At 45.5% G+C, this 21,524-nt stretch overlaps 5 protein-coding genes across 7 annotated transcripts; 4 read left to right on the top strand and 1 right to left on the bottom strand.

Moving 5' to 3' along the window:
- The first annotated feature begins 1,119 nt into the window (after window positions 1-1,119).
- LOC135366172 (uncharacterized) lies at window positions 1,120-3,799 on the top strand. The gene is made up of 4 exons (XM_064598831.1): window positions 1,120-1,158; window positions 1,857-1,916; window positions 2,450-2,809; window positions 3,557-3,799. The coding sequence occupies exons 1-4, from the start codon at window positions 1,128-1,130 to the stop codon at window positions 3,625-3,627; spliced, it is 522 nt and encodes a 173-aa protein (XP_064454901.1). The 5' UTR covers window positions 1,120-1,127; the 3' UTR covers window positions 3,628-3,799.
- A 1,260-nt stretch (window positions 3,800-5,059) lies between these two features.
- Window positions 5,060-7,017, top strand: LOC135366171 (elastin-like). The gene is made up of 4 exons (XM_064598830.1): window positions 5,060-5,119; window positions 5,724-5,783; window positions 6,281-6,649; window positions 6,858-7,017. The coding sequence occupies exons 1-4, from the start codon at window positions 5,089-5,091 to the stop codon at window positions 6,911-6,913; spliced, it is 516 nt and encodes a 171-aa protein (XP_064454900.1). The 5' UTR covers window positions 5,060-5,088; the 3' UTR covers window positions 6,914-7,017.
- A 1,124-nt stretch (window positions 7,018-8,141) lies between these two features.
- On the top strand, window positions 8,142-10,066 carry LOC135366170 (macrophage receptor MARCO-like). The gene is made up of 5 exons (XM_064598829.1): window positions 8,142-8,269; window positions 8,374-8,445; window positions 9,046-9,138; window positions 9,264-9,335; window positions 9,886-10,066. The coding sequence occupies exons 1-4, from the start codon at window positions 8,164-8,166 to the stop codon at window positions 9,329-9,331; spliced, it is 339 nt and encodes a 112-aa protein (XP_064454899.1). The 5' UTR covers window positions 8,142-8,163; the 3' UTR covers window positions 9,332-9,335; window positions 9,886-10,066.
- A 1,278-nt stretch (window positions 10,067-11,344) lies between these two features.
- LOC135366168 (collagen alpha-2(IV) chain-like) lies at window positions 11,345-16,501 on the top strand. 2 transcript variants are annotated; one of them, XM_064598828.1, is made up of 7 exons: window positions 11,345-11,456; window positions 11,625-11,690; window positions 13,515-13,583; window positions 13,694-13,768; window positions 15,023-15,115; window positions 15,227-15,610; window positions 16,067-16,501. In XM_064598828.1, the coding sequence occupies exons 1-7, from the start codon at window positions 11,426-11,428 to the stop codon at window positions 16,159-16,161; spliced, it is 813 nt and encodes a 270-aa protein (XP_064454898.1). In that variant the 5' UTR covers window positions 11,345-11,425; the 3' UTR covers window positions 16,162-16,501. The 2 variants fall into 2 exon arrangements, with proteins under 2 accessions (XP_064454898.1, XP_064454897.1); XM_064598827.1 differs by having other exon boundaries at window positions 15,023-15,610.
- Window positions 16,502-16,707: 206 nt separating this feature from the next.
- LOC135367075 (coiled-coil domain-containing protein 149-like) lies at window positions 16,708-21,506 on the bottom strand. 2 transcript variants are annotated; one of them, XM_064600179.1, is made up of 12 exons: window positions 21,232-21,506; window positions 20,538-20,696; window positions 20,367-20,423; window positions 19,881-19,985; window positions 19,677-19,799; window positions 19,158-19,333; window positions 18,313-18,385; window positions 18,184-18,244; window positions 17,981-18,113; window positions 17,760-17,851; window positions 17,536-17,625; window positions 16,708-17,438 (listed from the first exon to the last, which is right to left on the bottom strand). In XM_064600179.1, exons 1-12 carry the CDS (start codon window positions 21,283-21,285, stop codon window positions 17,251-17,253), a joined length of 1,311 nt encoding a protein of 436 aa, XP_064456249.1. In that variant the 5' UTR covers window positions 21,286-21,506; the 3' UTR covers window positions 16,708-17,250. The 2 variants fall into 2 exon arrangements, with proteins under 2 accessions (XP_064456249.1, XP_064456250.1); XM_064600180.1 differs by lacking the exon at window positions 21,232-21,506 and adding an exon at window positions 21,021-21,169.
- Between the last annotated feature and the right edge of the window lie 18 nt (window positions 21,507-21,524).

Below are 21,524 nucleotides of genomic sequence, written 5' to 3'. Positions count from 1 at the left end.
CATGAGATCACTTAATTACACTCAATGAGCTCATAGGCAATGTAGACCCGCTGTACGAGAAAAAAAGTGTTAACTGTGATACTAAACAAGTTCGTGGAGCATCACACCATAGTGCGATTATGGAATGCAGAAGCACAGCCGCTTGTCCCGTGCAGGACTACAAAGGCCCGAGAGACTGGAGTGCTTGGCCAGCCCCACGTTACTCTGTTTGCTAAAAATAGCGCAGTAGTGGGAAGCGAGGGCGATTCATTGCCTTACATGCCAACAAGTGTGTCGAAGCGTCGCAAGGACATTATACGCGCGGTGTTATGAAACAATAAACCATCATCTGACCTTTGGCATCCGGATGCACAGGATATGTCGGTGCACAACCGTACGACCTGCTTGTCACTTAAAGGAACCAGTGGCATATTATACAGGGTGTTCAAAATTAAGGTTTCACCAGCACTTTATAAATAGGCGAACAAAAGCAAACCTGGTGCTATTTTTCTGTTCCTTGAGTAAGAAACAGGTGCTACATAATTAGCAACACCTGTTTCTTACACAAGTAGCGTAAAGCTATCATCCGGTTTCATGTCATCGCTGTGTTTGCGAAGCGCTCGTGAAAGCTTAATTTTGAACACCCTGTATATGTGTCGCAACAACTGTAAATAAATTTGCATTGAGGTCGGAGTTGTACTTGTCTCGAAAAATTTATTTCTGGATTTTTCTGTTCAGCTGGCATTCATCTGAACAAATGTACTTTGTATTTCGTTACAATGTCATTTAACATTTAAAAGTTACACTTTTAATATCTTAGCTTGCAACCCTACGACGCAGAAAATGGAAATACTGAAGGCCAAACGCAAAAGGGTAGAGTGGTGCACGGCCGTACGCATTGGAAAAGTGGTGACAGTGTTGACAGAATGATCTATCTGCGTAATATGTGGCGCATCCGTTGCAATCTGAACTGCAATCCGCATGTGTTGCAAATGGCATTGAGAGTGACAAATAGCATACAACGTCATCCTGTTATGACATAATCATTATCCTATCGTTGACACAAGCTCAGTACATATAACGAGCTACACACACGATCCCGTAAGTAGTATTCTAGCCACTGCCACCCTTATTCTGACGCACAGATAATGCCGAGATACGTCAATATTCCGTTTTCAGGTAAGTCATCGCCAGAGACAACGAAAGACTTCGCTTCGTGTCTCTCGCTCTCTGTGTTTCTGTTTTGCTGAGTTTGTATTCGGAAGGGACACACAGGACCTGCTGTTCTGCATGCGCCTGGTTTTTTGTTGCTTGCCTTAATTCTGATCGTGGGTGAGTCCATCGGCTCTTGGACATCAGAAATGTCCTTGATAGACCAGGGGCTGTCCTTTTCCCACAAGAAGTATGTTTCATTAACAAGCCCAAAGGAAAATTTTGAAAGGAAACACGGATCTGGGGAAAAGATGGTCGTGCTGGGAGAGTGCAAGGCTGAGAGTTGGAGGAGGAGGTTGTGTCTTTACGGAGTCTACAGGGTGATCATACAGCAGCTCACGCAGTTCTCAGTATGCTGATGGTTGCGGGTTCAGGCCCGGCTGAACACCCGGGGAATTTAGTGGTACGATGCAAGCTGCTTCGACGCGTTGTACTGAAATTTCGGCGCACGTGTACACTAGTACTTGGAGTGTAACACAACTGGACCACAACCACAGCGACAACGTCATAATGAAAAACGACAGCGCCGCGAAGCCATTACGCTTTTTTGGTAGTTTGTTTGTAGTTTACTATGGCTAACATGAAAGAAGAGTACGCGAAACACGTGTGCGGTACTGTGCGGAATGTTCATAAGCCTGGTCTAACACTTTCTTGTCTTCTTTCAGTTCTGACTGTCATGATTGGAATTGGCTGCTCAGCCCAAGGTATACCTGGATCTATAGGAGGTACTCTTGAAAGAACTCGATTTTCTCTTGTCATGCACTTAGGGTACATAAGTGGATATCCAGGAATTCTCGGCCTGCCAGGCTTTGGCACAGCAGGCTTGTCAGGCGTCCCAGGTCCTCAAGGTGGTTTGCTAGGAATTCCTGGTGTGCTAGGTACAACTGTGAGCTGCAATTTACTATAAGCTTGTCAGGATTATTTAAAAGGTGCTGTGCTTGTTCACAAAAGTGTTCACTCATATTATTGGCTGTTTTAGTGATATATTCGGTTCAAAGTTATTTCAGTTATTAAGCAAAACGATCCAGAGTTTTTCGTTAGTTTTGCGTGACACTCCGCGATGTCTGCTTACAGCGACAGACGATGAATCTAGTAAAAGTGCAATCAGAGTTGTGGGTTCATGTCCCGCTACTGGCACTACATGATTTTTCTTGTCCGCTGTCGTCCTTTGATTCGTAATCTCGCACTCTTCTCTACTATATACTATATCGGCTGCTAGCTGTGCCCCTGACTTAGAAGTACTGCACTGACCTTCTAGGTGTTGGAGGACTCCCTCGCCTTCCGACCATTCCTGGTCTCGGGGGTCCTCCGTGCCTTCCTGGACTTGGGGGCATTGGAGGTGTTCCAGGACTTGGAGGCACTGGGGCTCTTCCTGGACTTGGCGGCATTGGAAGGCTTCCCGGTCTAGGAGGCACGCCCGGAATCGGTGGCATAGGCGGTCTACCTGGAGTCGGGGGACTAGGAGGTTTACCAGGAATCGGAGGCATTGGAGGTCTACCCGGAGTCGGGGGACTTGGAGGTTTACCAGGAATCGGGGGCATTGGAGGTCTACCGGGGGTCGGGGGCCTTGGAGGCCTCCCTGGCCTTTCGGGAATTCCTGGGCTACCCGGACTGAGTAGTATGTTTCAAATTTCCTGTGATTTTCAAATGGTGCCGATTGATAGTGTGTAGCTTATATTTGGGTATCACAGAGGCACTCTTAGATCCATATCCAAGTATATTGGAACAAATTCAATGTTGGTAGGGCCAAACAGGATGCTTCAATCTTTCAATCCCTCTCTAACTTGCTCACTACCTAAGGATCTAAAATTAACCTTCTCAGATCAACCGACTAATAACTGGAGCGTTGCTCTTACAGGAACAGCGGGTCTGAAGCGCAGGTGTGCGAAGAAGGGCCATATTCAGCAAGGTTGATCGCATATCTGCACGCTGCGATAAACGATGCGTTGTAAATAAAGTGCTCACTTTTACTGTACCTCCCTCCTCCGACGTACGCCAGGAGAACAGAAATAAGAAAGTCTTTATCGTGCTCGGAAACGCTCGGAATGTTATTACTTTGTCTGAGGTACACTGGAACGACTCATAAACGTGAGGTGTCCATTTCAAGTGCGCTTTAAACCCACGGTGAGGATTACTTCAGATGCATTGATGTTACGATGCATGCTCCTCCAGCTTACTGAGTTCAGCCCTCCAGCCCTATTTAACTATGGGGACACTCGTAGCTTTGTCGACAATGCATACAGTGGTCTTGCGGAGATAATCAACACATATATTTGCGAGCATGCTGTTGCATGTACGAATGCCGATAGAACTCTACAACGCTCAATGTGATTCAATGTGAATTCTTCCCTTATCCTCTTACTAGGCATTTTCCCAAGGAGCATCAAGTCTGACTCAAGCTCCAAAACACGTGCTGGATCCAGTTCAACTCCATGACGATTCATCGTTCACGCTCGCTTCCTGTAGCGCGTGGCTGCGATTTCTCAAATCACATTCTGTTAATACACCACTGGAAAACACTGTTTTGTTTTTCCAACTGTTTTACTGCTATGACCACCTGTATTGCATCCTCTGTATTATTGTGCATTGTTCTCGGCACTTAGGAGAATGCCTGCTGTGAGGTGGGAATTTATGCATCCTGCTTTGGAAATAAAGTGATTACGGAACAGCATTGCAATTTGGAGAAGGCTGAGTTGGTGTTGGAGAATGCTAGAAACGTAGGATATTTTACTTGAGGTTGACAGGGAGAAATGCATAGTGCGGAAGAGAGAAGGACAATGGAGGAATATTTAACTACTCTTGAATTCACACAATTTTTGCGATACGAAGCACCCCGGGATTACCAACTACTTCAAATAGTTGTCATCGCCTAGCTATCACGCGCGAAGAGACACGGATACACAACATAGACTTTTTTTTTATTGACACCCCAAAGGCCCTACGAAGGGCATGACATGGGGGAGGGCATAGAGGCGTCGTATGCAAACAGTGCCATACATGACACAACTTGATACCAATCAAGCACAAAATCACATAAAACACAGTAAATATGTCACGAGTGCTAACCAGCGGAAGGATGTGGGAATCAAGCATAAAAGAGGTGTTGTGAAAGGGCATTACGAAAATGCTTGGGCTCGGTAAGCGCAACAATCAGGAGAGGCTGAGTGGATGTGAACTGCTATGTGTTCATGTTATATTATGCACGTCTTAGACGGTTCCTAGATGGTGTAGAGAATTCTAAACAACATTTGAGACGGTTGAGAAACAAATATTGGCGACGCATGTTATACATTAAAAATAAAATCCGAAGGACCTACTTGTCACTTACAGGAACCAGCTGAACCCCTATGTTCCCCACTCCTTCCTGCTGTCCTCTCTCCATATGTTCATATCTGTACGCCGCTTATAGCCACAGTTGCTTCGCGGCGCTAACACGGAAGCAAAAAAACATAAACAAAAAGAACCAGTTGTAACTTGTGTCGGTGTCCTAACAACTGTAAATAAATCAGCATTGAGGCCAGAGTTTCGTTACAGTGCCGTTTAAAAGTTAATATTTTATTCACTTAGCTTGTAACTCTACGACGCAGCAAATGGAAATATTGCCGGAAAATACAAAAGAACAGCGTATATTGCATGGCTGTACGCATGTGTTGTACGCACGGAAAAATGTTGACAGCGTTGAGAGAATGTTCTACCGGCATAATATATGTGCGCATCCGTTGCAACCCTAAGTATGTGCTGCAAATGACATTGAGAGCGACAAATAGCATACAACGTCATCCATGATGACATAACAGTTACCCTACCGTGACACAAGCCTATGTACATATAGCGAGCTACGCACACGACCCGAGGTAGTATTCTAGCCACTGCGACTCTTATTCTGACGCACAGAAAATGCCGAGATACGTCAGTGTTCCGTTTTCAGGTAAGTCATCGCCAGAGACACCAAGAGACTTCCGCTTCGTGTCTCTCTCTCTCTCTGTGTTTCTGTTTTGCTGAATTTGCATGCGGAAAAGGCACACAGGACGTGCTGTTGGGCATGCGCCTGGTTTGTTTTTTGTTACTTGTATTCTCATCGGGGGTAGGTCCATCGGCTCTTGGACATTAAGCATGTCCTTGTAAGACCAGAGGCTGTCCTTTTCCCATAAGAAGTATGTTTAATCAACAAGCCCAAAGGATAATTTTAAAAGGAAACACGGATCTCGGGAAAAGATTGGCGTGCTGGGAGAGTGCTATGCTGAGAGTGGGGGGAGGAGGTTGAGTCTTTACGGAGTCTATACAGTGCGCCCATCTGGTACTTGCAGTCTAACACAACTGGACCACAACCACAGTAACAAGATCATAATGAAAAACGACAGTGCCGCGAAAGCGTTACGCTTTTTTGGTAGTTTGTCTTGAAATCTAGGCGCTTCAACTTGAGTAAACGCGTACTATGGCTAACATGAAAGAAGAGTACGCGAAATATATCCGCGGTACTGTGGGGAATGTTCATAAGTTTGGTCTACCACCTTTTCTTTTCTTTTTTTCAGTGCTGACTGTCCTGATTGGAATTGGCTGCTCAGCCCAAGGTATACCTGGATCTACAGGAGGTACTCTTGAAATAACTCTATTTCTTCTTGTCACGCACTTAGGTTACATAAGTGGATGTTAAGGAATTCTCAGCCTGCCAGTAGGCCTGTCAGGCGTCCCATGTCTTCAAGGTGGTTTGCTGGCAATTCCTGGCGTGCTAGTTACAACTGTGAGGTGCCATTTAGTATAAGTTTGTCAGGATTTACTAAAAGTTGCTGTACTTGTTTACAGAAGTGTTCACTCATATATTATTGGCTGTTTTAGTGATATCTTCGGTTAAAACGTATTTCAGTGCTTAAACAAAACGATCCAGTTTCCAGTTAGTTTTGCGTGACACTCCGCGATGTCTGCTTTCAGCATCAGACGATGAATCTACAACTAGTCCGATCAGAGTTGTGGGTTCATATCCCGCCACTGGCACTCCATGCTTTTCTCGTCCGCCGCTCTCCTTTATTCGTAATCTCGCATGCTTCTTTTCTATATCGGCCCTGACGTACAAGTACTGCACTTCTTCTAGGTGTTGGGGGACTCCCTGGCCTTGGAAGCCTTCCAGGACTCGGAAGCTCCACGGCACTCGGGGGCAGCGGGAAGATTCCTGGTCTCGGCGGTCTTCCGGGCCTTCCTGGTCTTGGTAGCTCCACGGCACTCGGGGGCATCGGGAGCATTCCTGGACTTGGGGGCACCGGAGGTGGTGTTCCAGGATTAGGGGGCACTGGGGCTCTTCCTGGACTTGGCGGCATTGGAAGTCTTCCGGGACTTGGAGGCACGCCCGGAATCGGTGGCATAGGTGGTCTACCGGGAGTCGGGGGACTTGGAGGTTTACCAGGAATCGGGGGCATTGGAGGCCTCCCTGGTCTCTCAGGAATTCCTGGGCTATCCGGACCGAGTATGTTTCAAGTTTCCCGTGATTTTTGGATGCCGATTATGTGGCTTATATCTGGGTATCACAGAGGCACCCTTATAGATCCCAATATTGGTAGCACCAAGCAGGATGCTTCAATCTTCCAATCCCTCTCCAACTTGCTCACTACCTAAGGCTCTAAAATCAAGGTTCTCAGTTCAACCGACTAGTAACTGGAGTGTTACTCTTACAGGAACCGGTGGTCTGAGGAGCGAACATGCGATGAAGGGCCATCATCAGCACGGTTGATCGCATACCTGCACGCTGCGATGAAAGATGCGTTGTAAATAAAGTGCTCACTTTTGCTGTACTACACTCCTCCGACGTACACCAGGAGAACAGAAATAAAAGAGTCTCTGTCGTGCCCGGAAACGTCCGAAATGTTATTACTTTGTTTGAGGTACACTGGAACGACTCATGAACGTGAGGAGTCGATTTCAAATGCACTTTAAGCCCAAGAAAGCACTGAGGTTTACTGGGACTTTATTTACTGAGCACTGGGAATTTATTCATCTTGCTTCGGAAATAGAGCAATTACGGAACAGCATTGCAATTTAGAGAAGGCTGGGTTGGTGTTGGAGAATGCTAGTACAAGAGTATCGTATTTTACTTGAGATTGACAGGAGAAATGCATAGTGCAGAAGAGAGAAGCGCAATGACGAAATAATATTTAAGTTCTCTCGAATTCACGCATGTTTTTGCGATACGAAGCGCCCCCGGATTATGAACAACTCGGAATAGTTACTACGGTTTCTCATCGCCTAGCTATCACGCGCGAGGAGACAGGCATACACAACATAGACTTTGACGTTCTCAATCACTTTAAAAAGGTGGATGCCCTGAACGAAGTACCTAACATATAACATCAATACTCAATCAATACTTAATGGTCAATACTCAAGCCCTCACTCCCAGTCGCTTACATTACTGAGATCACTTAGCTCACAGGCAATGTAGACCCGCTGTACGAGAAAACAATAACTTTATTACGATATAATAAACGTGGAGTTTCATCGTCAGGGGCGATACTCTACCCCATTGCTGGTGGTGATGCGGGGAATGAAATTATGAGCCCCTTCACAATAAGAATCGAAGTCCTATGTTATCCAGAAAGGTGGAGAGAGCTTTGAGGGCAGAGCGTTGGTGGGCTGGATGTGGCCAGGGACCAAGCAATTCTGTACGAGAGAAAAAGTGTTGACTGTGTTAAAAGTGTTAAACTAAACAAGTTCGTGGAACATCACACCGTAGTGTGATTATGGAAATCTGAAGCACAGCCACTTGTCTCGTGCAGGACTACAAAGGTCCGAGAGCTTGGAGCGCTTGACCAGCCCCACGTTGCTCTGTTGGATAAAAATAGCGCAGTAGTGGGAAGCGAGGGCGATTCATTGCCTTACATGCCAACGAGTGCGTCGGAGCGTCGCAAGGACATTATACTCGCGGTGTTATGATTATGAAACAATAAACGATCATGTGACCTTTGGCATCCGGATGCGCAGGATATGTCGGTGCACATCCGTCGTATCGGTAATACACATCAGTTTCACGATACGAATTCAGCGCTTAATGACATAATGTCGCCGGTTCTTGCCGTTCCTCTGTTTGTTGGTAAATATCCTTTTTATCCTCTTGGACGAACTTTTTGAATCCAGGAATGTAGCGAAAACAAAAGTGTGAGTGCGGGAACGTGATAATGGGTGACGATGTTTCAGTTGTAGTAGCCGCACTGATGGAAGGAGGACACAGTCAGGACAGTGGAGGTGACGAGGACCAGAGACCTGAACGTGAGTTGTGGTGCAACGATCTTGAACGTATAGGTGTACTGGAGGGGGGTCATGTACCGTAAAGGTCACCTGAACCAATTGGAGCCCGCTGAAAATACCCGCGGCATACTCAACTGGGTCATTATTTCATTCGATATAGGAAATGGTGACTGCATATCACTCTTGTTTAGCGTGCAAAGAAAACTCGCCAGAATATACTTCGTGGCGTGCATTCGATGAATAGCGTAGCTCATGATAATACGTAACGCCTAAGAAACCAATAGCAAAAGTTCAAAGCCCCTAGCACTAGACATGCTTAGTTATGCAACGGCGTATACCACTGTGGAGAGACAACATGCTTCGCTTTACTGACCGACTGAGAATGTCAGCGATTCAGCCATCTAGCAATGTGATACAAGTACCTTATATTAAGTTAAGTTCATTCGCAAATATTATTAACAATTATACACGCCGTATCCTGAGTCCGCAATCCCTGTTGAAAACTTCACCCCACGCGCAAGTATGGCTCGTGATAGAAAACACCACCTCAACGATTACGGACTATCAGCATGCCAATTCAACAAACTCAACTGATGTCATCCATTCTCATTCTCCAAGCAGCTCCCGGCTTGCCAGGACTTCCGTTTCCTGGAATCGGAGGAGCAACAGGCGTACAAGGAGTGTTAGGTCTCCCAGGACTTCCCGTAGAGTCAGGTACGCTCCTAAAGTGCAGTTCTTCCCAAGTGGAGGCGTTTCAGATATATTAACAAACATAGCACCACTTGCTCCAAAAAGCAGTGATATAACAATATGCCTTGTGTTCCTCTGGTGCGTACAAGGGGAGACATTCAGCAACTTTGGTGATGCGAGTGCAGGATCTCCTGGAAGTTCTGGATCATCAGACTGATCAGGTAACATCATCTTGCAGACACAAGGGTGCCTCTCATTATAGTTATTCGGCTTCCTCCTGGACTAAACGCATAGTAAACTATCGTCCGAGTGTGAAGGTGAAGGTGATGTGATGGCACGTGAACGATGACGAAGAAGGAGTAACTAGCACCAAGCGTCACGACTGCCTATTGTTCAGTTCTCTCGACATTGCCCTGGACTTGACTCTATAGCACGCCAACCCTGCAAGGCAAACTATAATGGCCAAGGCGGAACAATGTGGAAGAACGCTACGTTCCTTGCAGATCTGGATCATTCTTTGCGAGAGCTATCCATAATGAATATCGACTGGAGAAGGTGGTACACGCTAGTCATTGTGATCAGCGCAGCAAACAACCCGAACAGAAAAAGTAATAAGCGCGATGTGTCACTTGTCATGATGTCAGCGTTGTTTGTTGCGCTGACCACATCGACTAGCCGCCGTATCGTTAGCCGTTTATTTACAAAATGCCAAACAAAATGAGTTCAATTGAACAGCACGTTTACGCTTCGGTACTACTCTTTGTTGTTTAGGTTACGATGAAGTGGCTTCTTCCGACCAGAAGCAGCACCAGCAGCGCAGCCTCTGCTCCTATTCAAGTTTTGTAGTACCATATCTGTAGTCAGACTCATGTTTTTGGAACATTTCTATAATTTGGCACAGTGTGCGTCATTTAATTATTCAGTGAACAATCGCCTAATAAATCTGTATACATCAAAATTGTCATGTCTCACAATTTTCAGCAGTTTGCATTCTCTATTAAAAGAACCAGGACAAAAATGGCGACGATAAACGTTCCTGCGATCCACGGAAATTCAGCTCAGTATATAGATTTTCTTTTGGAAACGCTTACGTTCCACACACTATTCTTGGTTGCGAGAACGACTTAGAGGGATGCTGAGGTGCCGAATTGCCCTTCCGGATCGGGAGGGCGATGGAACAGCCCCTGTTTACGACCCTGTCGCTTCTGCTACAGCCGCGGTGCGAGGTCTCAAGAGGTGCATGCCTCCAACCGTCCCAGACACTATTTTTTTTTTAATTTCCGTGTTAGCGCCGCGAAGCAACTGTGGCTATGAGCGTCGTACAGACGTGGCCAGATGGAGGGAGGACAGCAGGAAGGAGTGGGGGACAGGGGGGGGTTAGTATGCGTCCAGGGCCGACTTCAGGGGGAACTGTGCCGACATTCGTCTGGAAAGTCTTCGGAAAACGCAAGGAAAACCTCAGACAGCACAGCCGGTGGTAGGATTCGAACCCACAACCTCCCTCCCTGTCTTCAACACGACCTTGGCTACCACCAACGAGAGGGATGTCTTAACTCACTCGGCCGTGCCCGGCTGGTCCCCAGACACTAGGACTTATCTATACAAGCATCCTAAGACGCCAAGCAAGACTAGAAACTCTCACGGTGTCATGGTTTGTAAATATGGGAGGGTAGAGCTTGCGTTCAATCTTGTCCCTCAGGTCTTGGTCAAGCCAAGACTAGTCTTTACTGCAGGAATGGGGAAACAAGAGGAACTTTTGCGGTTGGTTTCGCACGAAATGACACGGGTCTATACTTTTGCTTGCTCTGTAGAACTCGATTCGCTTGCTTGCAAGTCCTGAGTATATCGAGGTTTTCGATACAACCTATACAAACGACAAGCACGGGCACTAGACTCCAGCATTGTCGCAGCAACGGGATGTTTTCGTTGCTTGTCCAGTTCGTTCCATAAATTGTTTGTCAGCCTTCGGAAACATTTGAGAAATCGCTCCAACAATGATAATCAATGACGTGGAAAGCGAGGGACATTAATTATGGCGAGCCTGTAGTGTCCTTGTTAGCTTGTCGGTGCCTGACATGTGTACGAAATGGGATGCATGGTGCTGTGTGTCGCACCTGTGTTGGAATTCAAGGACGCTGTACACAGCGAAATAACGTTATGCCAGTGATAAACACCACGTGATCAATGACGTCCGCTCGCGCAGGATGTGAACGTGCGTATATATAAGCATGCAGGTGTACAGGTGACATCAGGAACGGAAAGCCAAGTCGACATCACCCTATAGCCCACCGAATTACACCTCTCGCACAAGATGAAGTGTCACCTCGTGCTACAATTTGCAGGCATGTATGCATTTTACGTAGTTGCCGAGAGTTTTTGAGAGAATTAACTGTGTGAGTAGTAAAGAGAAATGCGTGAGATATTGACCCGTCGATATTTCGTACAAAATATGTCATTCCGTTGTGATTGCGTACAGTTGGAAACATGATATCACTTTTTTCCCTCTTTAGTGATAGCAGCTGGGATGATGAAATGTGGACTCGGTGTAGCAAGTGCAAGTTGCGGAGACTCGAGTGGTAAGTTGTGTCACGTGGGGCAATAATTTGGTATCTATAGGAAGGCCCCCTCTTCTAACTATAAATCCGTAAATAAATCTTAGCCAAAGATAACTACTCCGCGTCGCGTAGTCTCCCACCATCATTGCTAATCCACAAGACATGCTGCGGCTTCTCAGCCCTGAACAGTGTGCATCGATCCATCGACCGATCCTTACATGACAAACGCGGAGGGCATTTTGATTGAAACAAGAGACAGACTTAGAGGAATGACCAGAAAGGAGGCGATCTATTACTCTTGTCAACATGTCACTCGCATGTACTGTAACGTCGACTTATTCAAGTACTAGCAATGGCGTCAGCTTTGTGTCGAGCAGTGAGGCTGGAAAAGCATGAACGAGGGTTGTAAAGTGCGTGAATGCATAACATGTACCGTATTTGTGGACTTGAAGAGTTTTCTCCCAGTCATACCCTACAGCAGATCACTCGTCCCCCGAATAACAAAGAAAGCAGGTCCACCGTCCGGAACGCCAGGGATACTTTTCTCACCAAGCGGGTCCCATTTCCCGTACTGTTCATTCTGTTATGGAAGTATACTACAGTCGACCCCCGTTTATCCGGACTTCATTTATCCGGATCCCGCGGTATCCGGACAAAAAGGACGGGAACGGATTTTCCTGCATGTATTTTGTTCTCGTTTATCCGGACTTCAGCTTCCGGACTCGGACAAGAATTCCAGGGAACGAAAGTCGAAAATTCTTGTAATCCAGCTTCAGTTATCCGGACTACCGTGAGTAAGAGGAGACGCTGACCCCGCTTCGTCACCCTTTTCGCTGTTTTGGGGTTATTCCCGTCTCACATCAGGGAACTACATTCCTCCGTAAGGGAGACAACCATGCACAATGACCCCGTTTTCGTTTGTGCGTTGGGTCACGTTGACCAGTCGAGTCGTTTGGAAATATCTCGAGCAACTGTCCGGTTCTAGAAGGGAAAACTCCGACCCAAGGGCCTGCTGCTTACGGCCCGTTGGCCGATGAAGACATTCCCCTAGATCAGCTGCGATCCCTGGTGCAGATGCTCACTGCGACTGCCGTAGATGATGCTGCGGTTTCTGACTACGTTGACGTTGGATGATGACACGTGTGCAGCTATGACTGATGACGGTGTGATTGCTGCTGTTGCCTCCGATGATGTGCAGCAAGACGGTGCCGATCACGCAGTGAGAAACAAGGCTCGGACATCGACACTTTGCGACCGCACTGACATTCTTCGAGCAGCGCAACAGCGTGGCTCAACTCTATGGAATTAGCAAAAGTTTGCAGGAATCGAGTGCCTACGCTACTATGTAACAGCTGTCATTGACGAGATTTCTATGTTTAAATTAAATCTTGCTCTGTAGGACGTTCCTATTCGGTCGTTTCATTTATCCGGATGCCCCAGTATCCGGACGATTTCGCCGGGAACGGCACCGTCCGGATAAACGGGGGTCGACTGTATTATCAATACGTTCAGTGTCATTGCTCTTTGAGTACTTCCTGGTTTGCCTGGACGTTCCGTGCCAGCACAGGCGGGAGTCCCAGGAAGATCGGGTATATGCGACGCATTTACCCATCCCTGGCTGGTCTCACCCGCTCCGTGGCCCCAAGATTGTTGGACGTTCCAGTCGTGCCCCGTTGCACTTGTGCGGCGACACGCTGCCTCGCACTCACCCTTCCCCAGTCCACGATTTGCGGGTCGGCCATTATACTCGCGTTACAAAAGCTTGAAATGTACATTTTCAAGAATATGATGTGCGTCGTTACCGGAATCGGTATTAATTAGCTTTTTAACTTTGAAACGACCAAGGTGCATCACCGGTGAACCCTAACGACGAGAGCTCGGAATCACCTGAAACTCAGTCATCAGGCTTATCAGGTAACGCGCTACTTCAGAATCGTTCATTGGTTCCTGGTCACTAATAATGTGATTATAATAATAATAATAGAAAATAACCAACCTCCAAAGAGTACTTCGTTTGTCCACAGCACAAATTCCAGGACTGAGTGGATCTTCAGGCCTTCCAGGACTACAGGATCTCCCTGGATTATCAGGAATACTAGGTACACATATACTGCTGTTAAGCAACAGCGTCGTGAAATACTGCGAAATCAAACACATAGTTTAAGGAAGCAACTGTACGCTGTGATATCAAAACGAGCATTTGTCTATTATTTCTTTCGTACAAAGAAGGTTGCTCATGCGGCGGGTCCAACAAGGACCGCTCACCTGGAAGTCAATTATCGAGCTCATTGCCGCTCAGTATTGAAGCGCGTCACCTCAACTTGGTCACGCATATATATGTATCTGTTATATTACGATTAGACACGTAGGGCAGCGTAAAAAGAAAGTGCGACAGGTTTATTTATCACGTTTCCTGAAAAAAATTCACTGCATGTTTGTTAATAATGCTTGCATGCTGCAGGGTGTATTTCTTTTTTCTCGATACAGATTTTTCATTAAAAAAACTATAAGGGCTATAGACATCTTGTTTTCACTTCTATCATCTCTAGGCCGGCGGACGTTCTTGGCCATCTGTTGCTCAGCCGTGAAATGACTAATTACCTAAAAATCGTTAATTAACTTTCTAATTATAAAAGCTACAAGGTCGTCCCAATGAGAACATCTGGTCCCTTCGGTCACCGGATACCGCTACCGATTTCAGAACAAAAATCCGTTCGATAGATCGTCCGCAAAAATTCGCGAAGGAACATCATTTGAACATGGAGGAACACTATCGCCTCTTGCGTCCTGGAAAAAAGATTAAAAGAAAACAGAAAATGCAACCCGAGATAAGGGCAGTTCGGATACTGCCAGGCAGTTCGATACATTTCTTTTTGTTTTGTTTCCGCAAGTTCGAGCTCATATTCGAAGCATGAGGCGGCACTGCGCTCCTTCACCCTCTCACATTGGGGGTGAAGGAAAGACGCGTCTCCGAAGATGCGCAATGAACAAGACGCAAATGGTGTTCTTTCACGAATTTTTTTACGGGCGATCTATCGAACGGATTTTGTTCTGAAAGCGGTAACGGTATCAGGTGACCGAAGAGACCAGGTGTTCTCAGTGGGACGACCTAGTAGCTTTCATAATTAAAAAGTTAATTAACGATTTTTAGGTAATTAGTCATACGACGGTTGAGCAACAGATGGCCAAGAACGTCCGCCGGCCCAAGGATGATAGAAGTGAAAACAGGATGTCTATAGCCCTTAGTTTTTAATGAAAAATCCGTATTAAAAAAGATATCCTGTATAATAGTCCGTTCGTAGTATGCTGAGCCGACGTGGTCTATGTCTTTTTTATTTAACAAATTCTTAAAGGTGCCCTCGGACTACCAGGACTGACCATACCAGGCCTTAATGGTACATCAGGTCTCTATGGATTACCAGGGCTGTCGATACCAGGCCTTAATGGTACATCAGGTCTCCAAGGATTACCAGGACTGGCCATACCAGGCCTTAATGGTACATCAGGTCTCCAAGGACTACCAGGGCTGTCAATACCTAGCCTTAATGGTACACCAGGTCTCCAAGGACTACCAGGGCTGTCGATACCAGGTCTTAATGGTATATTAGGCCCCCAAGGATTACCAGGGCTGCTGTTACCAGGCCTTAATGGTACATCAGGTCTCCAAGGATTACCAGGGCTGTCGCTACCAGGCCTTAATGGTACATCAGGTCTCCAAGGATTACCAGGGCTGCCGATACCAGGTCTTAATGGTACATCAGGCCTCCAAGGATTACCAGGACTAACCATACCGGGCCTTAATGATACACCAAGTCTCCAAGGATTACCAGGGCTGTCGATACCGGGCCTTAATGATACACCAAGTCTCCAAGGATTACCAGGGCTGTCGATACCAGGTCTTAATGGTACCCTAGGTCTGCTAGGACTGCCAGGACTACCAGGTACACCTAGAGCTCAATAACTTCAATATGATTCTGTCGGTACTGTATGGCTTTGTTCTTTTTTAACGGTACTGCAAGTTTGCTAGGACTGCCAGATCTCCTGGGGTTGGTAGAATTAAAACTCTCTCAAATAACTCCATGGTTATAAATATATGCTCCAAACTAGATCTTGAAATTTTATAGTTAAGGTTGGGACCTAGAGCTTATGTTTGGAAGGGGCTCAGTGCTATGATGTCAGTGCTATGATGTCAGCGACAAGAAGTCTGCATAGGTTCTGTCTCGCATGACTACATTTTAGAAGCTTATGGAGTATATTATATACAATTATGTTAACAAACTTTTTGTATCGTCATACAGTTCGACCAAAGTTTCCGCATACTCAGACACATCCAAACAACATGATGGTTATACAAATGTGCTCAACTGTCTGTTTCGTCTCTCTGTCGTTATTACCAGGTGGATCAAGTAGTTCCAACAGGTCAGAATCACCTGGGAGCCAATCAGTAATCCCTGGCTTGCCAGGGATACCAATTCCAGGACTCACAGGCTAGCGAAGTCTGCCAGGGCTACCTCGTCTCATAGAAGGACAGTCAGGATGACAGCAAATTACAGATGTATAGCTCTACAGGAATTACAGGAACCGCTTGGTAGAGCATGGTGCCATAGGTGAATTCGATGGAGTATGAAAAACACAGGTGCTTTGTGCAAAAGTCTTCATCTGACAGACGGCAAAAGGTGTTTTCACAGAACAAATAGATATCATCAGATGGCACGTTTAAACATCTGCAGAATAATGATGTATGCTATCTGTCATGAAACACGCAAAACTCTACACAATGTGCTCAGACCATGATGTTATGTAACGATAACAATAAAGATGTTTGGACTTGAGACACATACGAGCTTCCTTTTTTCCTAACTGGGTCTGTAGAAGAGCTGCTGTAATTTCCATATTGCCTCCTCGTTAATGACGATGCATTAGGAATTTGTGCTGAGCCAGATTGATTAAAATGCGCTATCAGCCGTGTCTTTTAGAAACAAGTTGCAAAAACAAAAAAAGAAATTACGTTTTGATCTTTGACAAGGACCACGTGGCATATAAATTAAATTACTTTTATTTGCTTGAAATACAGTGCCTTTGTACATGTGTGCATGCCATTTCTTGTTGTAAAGAGTGCAATTGTATCTCTGCATAGAACCGTGCACGTACGACGTATTACACGACGTGGTATTGTAGAAGCAAACCTGAGTGCCCTATGACATGTTGATGTGAGATCTGAGGCTGTGAAAGTGAAGAATATGTGCCCTGGAGACCATCCCGTTCCATTCTTGAGACCATATTGTCAAATCAAGACAATGTGCATTACAGAGGCCCCAAATATAAGTGAATACCACTGTAGAGCATTTCCACTTTACGCACTAAAGGGTCGAGAATGTGTGCAACAGATGAGCGTAACTAAAAACCTTACTCGTCAGTTTTAGCATGTTTAAATGCCACGCCACATGTTGGAGAGAAAAGCCAACTGGAGGATGGGAGTCAATGAAACATCATCGATGCCATTGTCCTTAATCCTTCTTAGCGACAAATGATAATCGGTCACCTGGGTACTATTATGAGTTGCATCACAGTGAAAGCGAGATCAACAGTTCAAATCAGGACTGGCCAAAGCTTCTCTTTCCGCTGCCTGTGCCTCATCTTCAGTGTTGAGTTCTTGCATGGCGTTTGAGATGAGCAGTCGAAGTTCCGGTGTGAGGTCGTCGTCGTCAACGAGAGATGACGACGACCTTGACTGGGAGCCCCGTATGACAACTGTCCTGGGTGCTTCACCTGAAGTTGTCCAGAACAATCCACCGTTTGTCAGAAACACATTTGCATGTGAGGCATAAAGAAAAAAAAACTGTTAATGTTGTAAGTGTCACAAAACCTGATTCTGATGATTCTACTGATGTGCCTTCTCGTTTCTCTATTTCAACGCACACCGAATCATCTGGCAGACCATTGCACATGGAGTCACCTGCATGAACAACGAACGTATTGGTATACTTTATGTGCTGTGTAGGAAGTTGCAAGGTCTACAAAGAGCTACCCAGTCGGGATTAAACTTCGGGCTAGAATTAGAAAGATGTATGATGCAAGCAGAGCACTTACTAGAATGTTTCTGTGGGCAAGAAACTGGCGATTTCCACGATCCGTTGGATTTTAAGATACTTTCTAATTCAGTTATTCGTTTTCCTAGCATTCTGAAAAAAAGATTTTTGAAAATAAATTTTCCACCTCTTATAGAGTGAACTTGACTTCCAAGTTATTCATCTAATCTTTTTTTAAGAAAGATTTGGCACTGTGGTGACGTGTCAAGTGATATAGCTTACTTGTTTGCTTTCCTCTGATGGTTGAGGGCCACGGTCTTATCACTGAGTGATTCCAGTAGTGAGGATACGAGACTACGGACATCTCCGTTTGCGGAGTTGAGGTCAGGAGATGTGCACTGGAGAAGCTGTTGAACTGCATGTGCAAGTTTACAGGACAGGGGACGTAAACAAGCAATTTAGGCATGCATATTTGAACGGCATACTTTGCTTGTTTGAGATACAGGCAGCATTTATTCCTCGACCCCGCTTCTTCTCAACAATGTTCTGCAATGGCGCATTACAATGCAGAGTAAGTTATGCACGTTTTGGAGCAAGAGGAGGTAGAAGACCACCTTGTATTTTGTGAGAGAAGTTGCAAGGATAGATTTTTCCTCCTGGAATAGCTGAATTTTCTCTTGCAGGTAACTAAAAAAAGAAAAGAAACATAGGTGGGCACAGCGGGCTTAACATAGCAATCCTGAAAAACATACATAGGTCAGCAATGCCACCTAGTGAATTCATATCAACTAGGAAACACAGACAAGGTTGGGTAGAAATCCAGCGAACCGGTAGAGATGTAGGAAGGGAGTTGCCTCAGGACAGAAGCCGCTGATATTTCAAACTGTTCGAAATATCGGCGGCTTCTGTCCTGAGGCAACTCCCTTCCTACAGACAAGGTTGTTACTTTAACTGGTTTGTTACGTCTTATGGACCATCACGATGTGCAATCATAACACACAAACAGACCAAGCATGCTTTCTACATGTGCAACAATGCCTGTAAAGCACTCTTTCCAACAAAGCTACTACGAATGTGGCAAAGCCCTCTTTACAATAATTTTGTGTCTCTTGAGAATGACATGCCTGCCTTTAATTTTGATTAGATGATTTAAGTTGATTTCTCATGTAAGCAGCCTGTAAAATACAAATAGAAATGCCGTCAATTTACAAGTGACCTACATTCACCCATCTCTAGGTGTATGGTCAGATAATTCTGGTAGAGACGCTCTAAACACTCCAGTCAGGCAGTAAATGTGGTCCGTATACCATGTCAGTTTTTATGTCAAGTTTCAACTGCACATCCTCGTCTTATCCAGATTGCAAAGAATAACCTAAACCAAGGCTAAGCAGAGGGAAAGGTTGAGGCATCAAGATCATGATGAAGTGTTGCTGCACAGCATAAACACAAAGGCACTCACCGGTTTTCAGCAAGCACTGCATCCACGTCCACAGGAACATAGTCCCCTCCTCCGCGAAGAGCGAGGTTCAGCTGTTGGTTGAGACGCTCCACCTTGCAGCGGTACGCATCTCGTGCCGTCACTAGTTCCTCTTTCTCATCAAATATTGCTTGTAAATCACGCTCCAACAGGAGGCACTAAACAAAAAGATTTGCAATGACGATGGTTTCTTTAAAGGTAAACAGCACACAAATAAGTTTGCTGTTTAACTAAGTGAATACGACAGCAAGTGCACCGAGGTTGCTCGGCAGTGCTGTGCTGTGTGTGAAAAGTCTGGAATTCGGAATCCTACATAACCGTGTCGCAGCGTATAAGATATTCGTTTGACCGACAGTAAGAATATTTAAAGCTGAACCGTAGTGGCCATAAAATGTGGCGTATTCAGAGCAGTGTTTCATTACAAGGAAACAAGAATATGTACAATAAGGAGGGTAACAATAATTTATGCAGTAATCGAGGATGCAAGATACAGAAACGTACCTTTGCTCGGAGCGACTCTAATTCACCCACAAGCTCCTGCTTATCATTTAGTGCGCCAAGAGATGGCACGCAGGAATCACTTTCGAGGCTGTTCCGACGTTCGCTGATGTACTGGCGTAAAAGCTGGGAAAAAAATTAATGTTATTGTCTTTTATACCTACTTATTGTGATGATCAAACCTTAAGCAACCCACAAGACCCCCACCTTGTTGTCTTCTTCTACGTCCTGAAGTTTCTGTCTGAGACTGTCTGTTTCTGACTGAAGTTTTCTGTTCTGTTCCTTCATGTCACATAGTAACTGTGCGAGACTCTGTACAAAAATGATACATGCCGTACAGTCCCTGGAATTAAATATCTCAAGTTTGTGCTCTATTGACCTGGTCCCATGACTGAGGAACAAAAGACAGTTGTATCGTTAGCCTTTCAGGTATTAAAATGAAAAAGGGTTTGTGGTAAACGTCAGGTGTCATTTAAAATTTCTGAGCACATTAAATTTGGGTAGCAAAAATAGGTGGGGTCGGCGCGCCCAGTACCTGGTAGAAGTAAGACGCAACAGATTTCGAACAATGGCATTCAAATCGAGGTGCTACAATGCGACATTTTAAAGCACACAGACATTATTTTACTTGCAGTGCAGATCGCCGCATCGCTGCGGACGATAACGGAAATAAAATACGCCGTAATTATTGACCTTTTCTGCCGTCCCTCTGTGGCCCGTAACATCATAGACACCAGCCAATGATGGACCCTACGAAAAAAAAGATGCAAATTGAAAGCGTCAAGCTTATTGTTCCTTGCTGAGACATACGATGAAATGGTGGTGTTACGCATGATGGATGCAAAAATAATACTGATCATTTACCCAGCACTGAATTCGTTTTTTCAGTATGGTGTACCGGTCTCGTAACTGGTCAGCCATAAGCTTATATTGGTCCCGCTCACTTTGACAGCGCTCCAGGTCACCAGTCAAGATCAGCAGCGCCTCAGACTTGCTTTCCAGACGGCAGCGTAGGATCCCCATCTGTCGCACAGACGCAATTGCATCTCAGTAATCGCACAAACATAAACCTGCCTATTGTACATGCAAAAAAAAGCACCAAATGGTAATGAGTTTTATGGGGTCTTTACGTGGAAGGGGAGCATTTCACCCTCGTTTCCCTCTCCCAAATGCCCTACGAAAATTACCATTTGAGGGGGGGGGGTTACACCCCCGGAACCCCCCTCCTGCTACGCTAGTGAATACAGCCCGTTTCTGCGCATTGCTCTACGGAACATTCATACGGGACTGACGATTAGATCCACTATGACATCCGAGTAAAACGAACTGTTCAAACCAAACACTTGCCCTTATCTAAATTCCCACGTATTGTAGCGAAAAACAACTGTATGCTACCATATTTCCTCTTCCAGCAAACGACTATATGATAAAGAGTATAAAAAAAATATCCGGCATCCGTTTTGCGAGTGCCACGCTCTACTCGTTTGCGTGAACACTTGCGCGCGGTCGCGCACCCTAAGTATTTTGCGCATGAAATTACAACGAATTAGATACTCACTTCAGAGACGAGGTTTTGATAATCGTCGTCTGGCTTCGTTGTTCTAGCGGACATGTTTCGATTAATAGCACTCCCACTCCAAAGGAAATCCTGCCATCGCGAACGCTTACGTATTCCCGGTGTCAATATGGAGAGAAACACCCGGGACAGGGTTGGTATTTTGGTTTCGGAATTAAAGAGAAATTATATTTGCAGCACGCGTAATCCAAACGGTGTTACTTTTATTTAAATGAGTACAGAATCTATGTAGAATGTTTAATGTCAACGCTGAACTGGATTTTGTTTTGCTGCAG

The sequence above is a fragment of the Ornithodoros turicata genome, chromosome 8 (genome assembly GCF_037126465.1).
Source record: "Ornithodoros turicata isolate Travis chromosome 8, ASM3712646v1, whole genome shotgun sequence".
NCBI lineage: Eukaryota > Metazoa > Arthropoda > Arachnida > Ixodida > Argasidae > Ornithodoros > Ornithodoros turicata.
This window is presented reverse-complemented; position numbering and strand designations above follow the sequence as displayed.

Bases quoted from the DNA above. Each gene is read 5' to 3' on its own strand.
- LOC135366168 (XM_064598827.1), top strand. From the start codon at position 11,426: ATGAAGTGTCACCTCGTGCTACAATTTGCAG. The intron at 11,457-11,624 runs GCATGTATGCAT...TTCCCTCTTTAG, and splicing joins CCTCGTGCTACAATTTGCAG to TGATAGCAGCTGGGATGATG. The intron at 11,691-13,514 runs GTAAGTTGTGTC...GAAACGACCAAG, and splicing joins AAGTTGCGGAGACTCGAGTG to GTGCATCACCGGTGAACCCT.
- LOC135366170 (XM_064598829.1), top strand. From the start codon at position 8,164: ATGTCGGTGCACATCCGTCGTATCGGTAATACACATCAGTTTCACGAT. The intron at 8,446-9,045 runs GTGAGTTGTGGT...TTCTCCAAGCAG, and splicing joins CGAGGACCAGAGACCTGAAC to CTCCCGGCTTGCCAGGACTT. The intron at 9,139-9,263 runs GTACGCTCCTAA...GGTGCGTACAAG, and splicing joins AGGACTTCCCGTAGAGTCAG to GGGAGACATTCAGCAACTTT.
- LOC135366172 (XM_064598831.1), top strand. From the start codon at position 1,128: ATGCCGAGATACGTCAATATTCCGTTTTCAG. The intron at 1,159-1,856 runs GTAAGTCATCGC...GTCTTCTTTCAG, and splicing joins CGTCAATATTCCGTTTTCAG to TTCTGACTGTCATGATTGGA. The intron at 2,810-3,556 runs GTATGTTTCAAA...TCCTCTTACTAG, and splicing joins TGGGCTACCCGGACTGAGTA to GCATTTTCCCAAGGAGCATC.
- LOC135366171 (XM_064598830.1), top strand. From the start codon at position 5,089: ATGCCGAGATACGTCAGTGTTCCGTTTTCAG. The intron at 5,784-6,280 runs GTACTCTTGAAA...CACTTCTTCTAG, and splicing joins TATACCTGGATCTACAGGAG to GTGTTGGGGGACTCCCTGGC. The intron at 6,650-6,857 runs GTATGTTTCAAG...TTACTCTTACAG, and splicing joins TCCTGGGCTATCCGGACCGA to GAACCGGTGGTCTGAGGAGC.
- LOC135367075 (XM_064600179.1), bottom strand. From the start codon at position 21,285: ATGTCCGCTAGAACAACGAAGCCAGACGACGATTATCAAAACCTCGTC. The intron at 20,697-21,231 runs GTGAGTATCTAA...TCTGTGCGACAG, and splicing joins ATCAAAACCTCGTCTCTGAA to ATGGGGATCCTACGCTGCCG. The intron at 19,800-19,880 runs GTGGGGGTCTTG...TTTTTTTCCCAG, and splicing joins ACGTAGAAGAAGACAACAAG to CTTTTACGCCAGTACATCAG.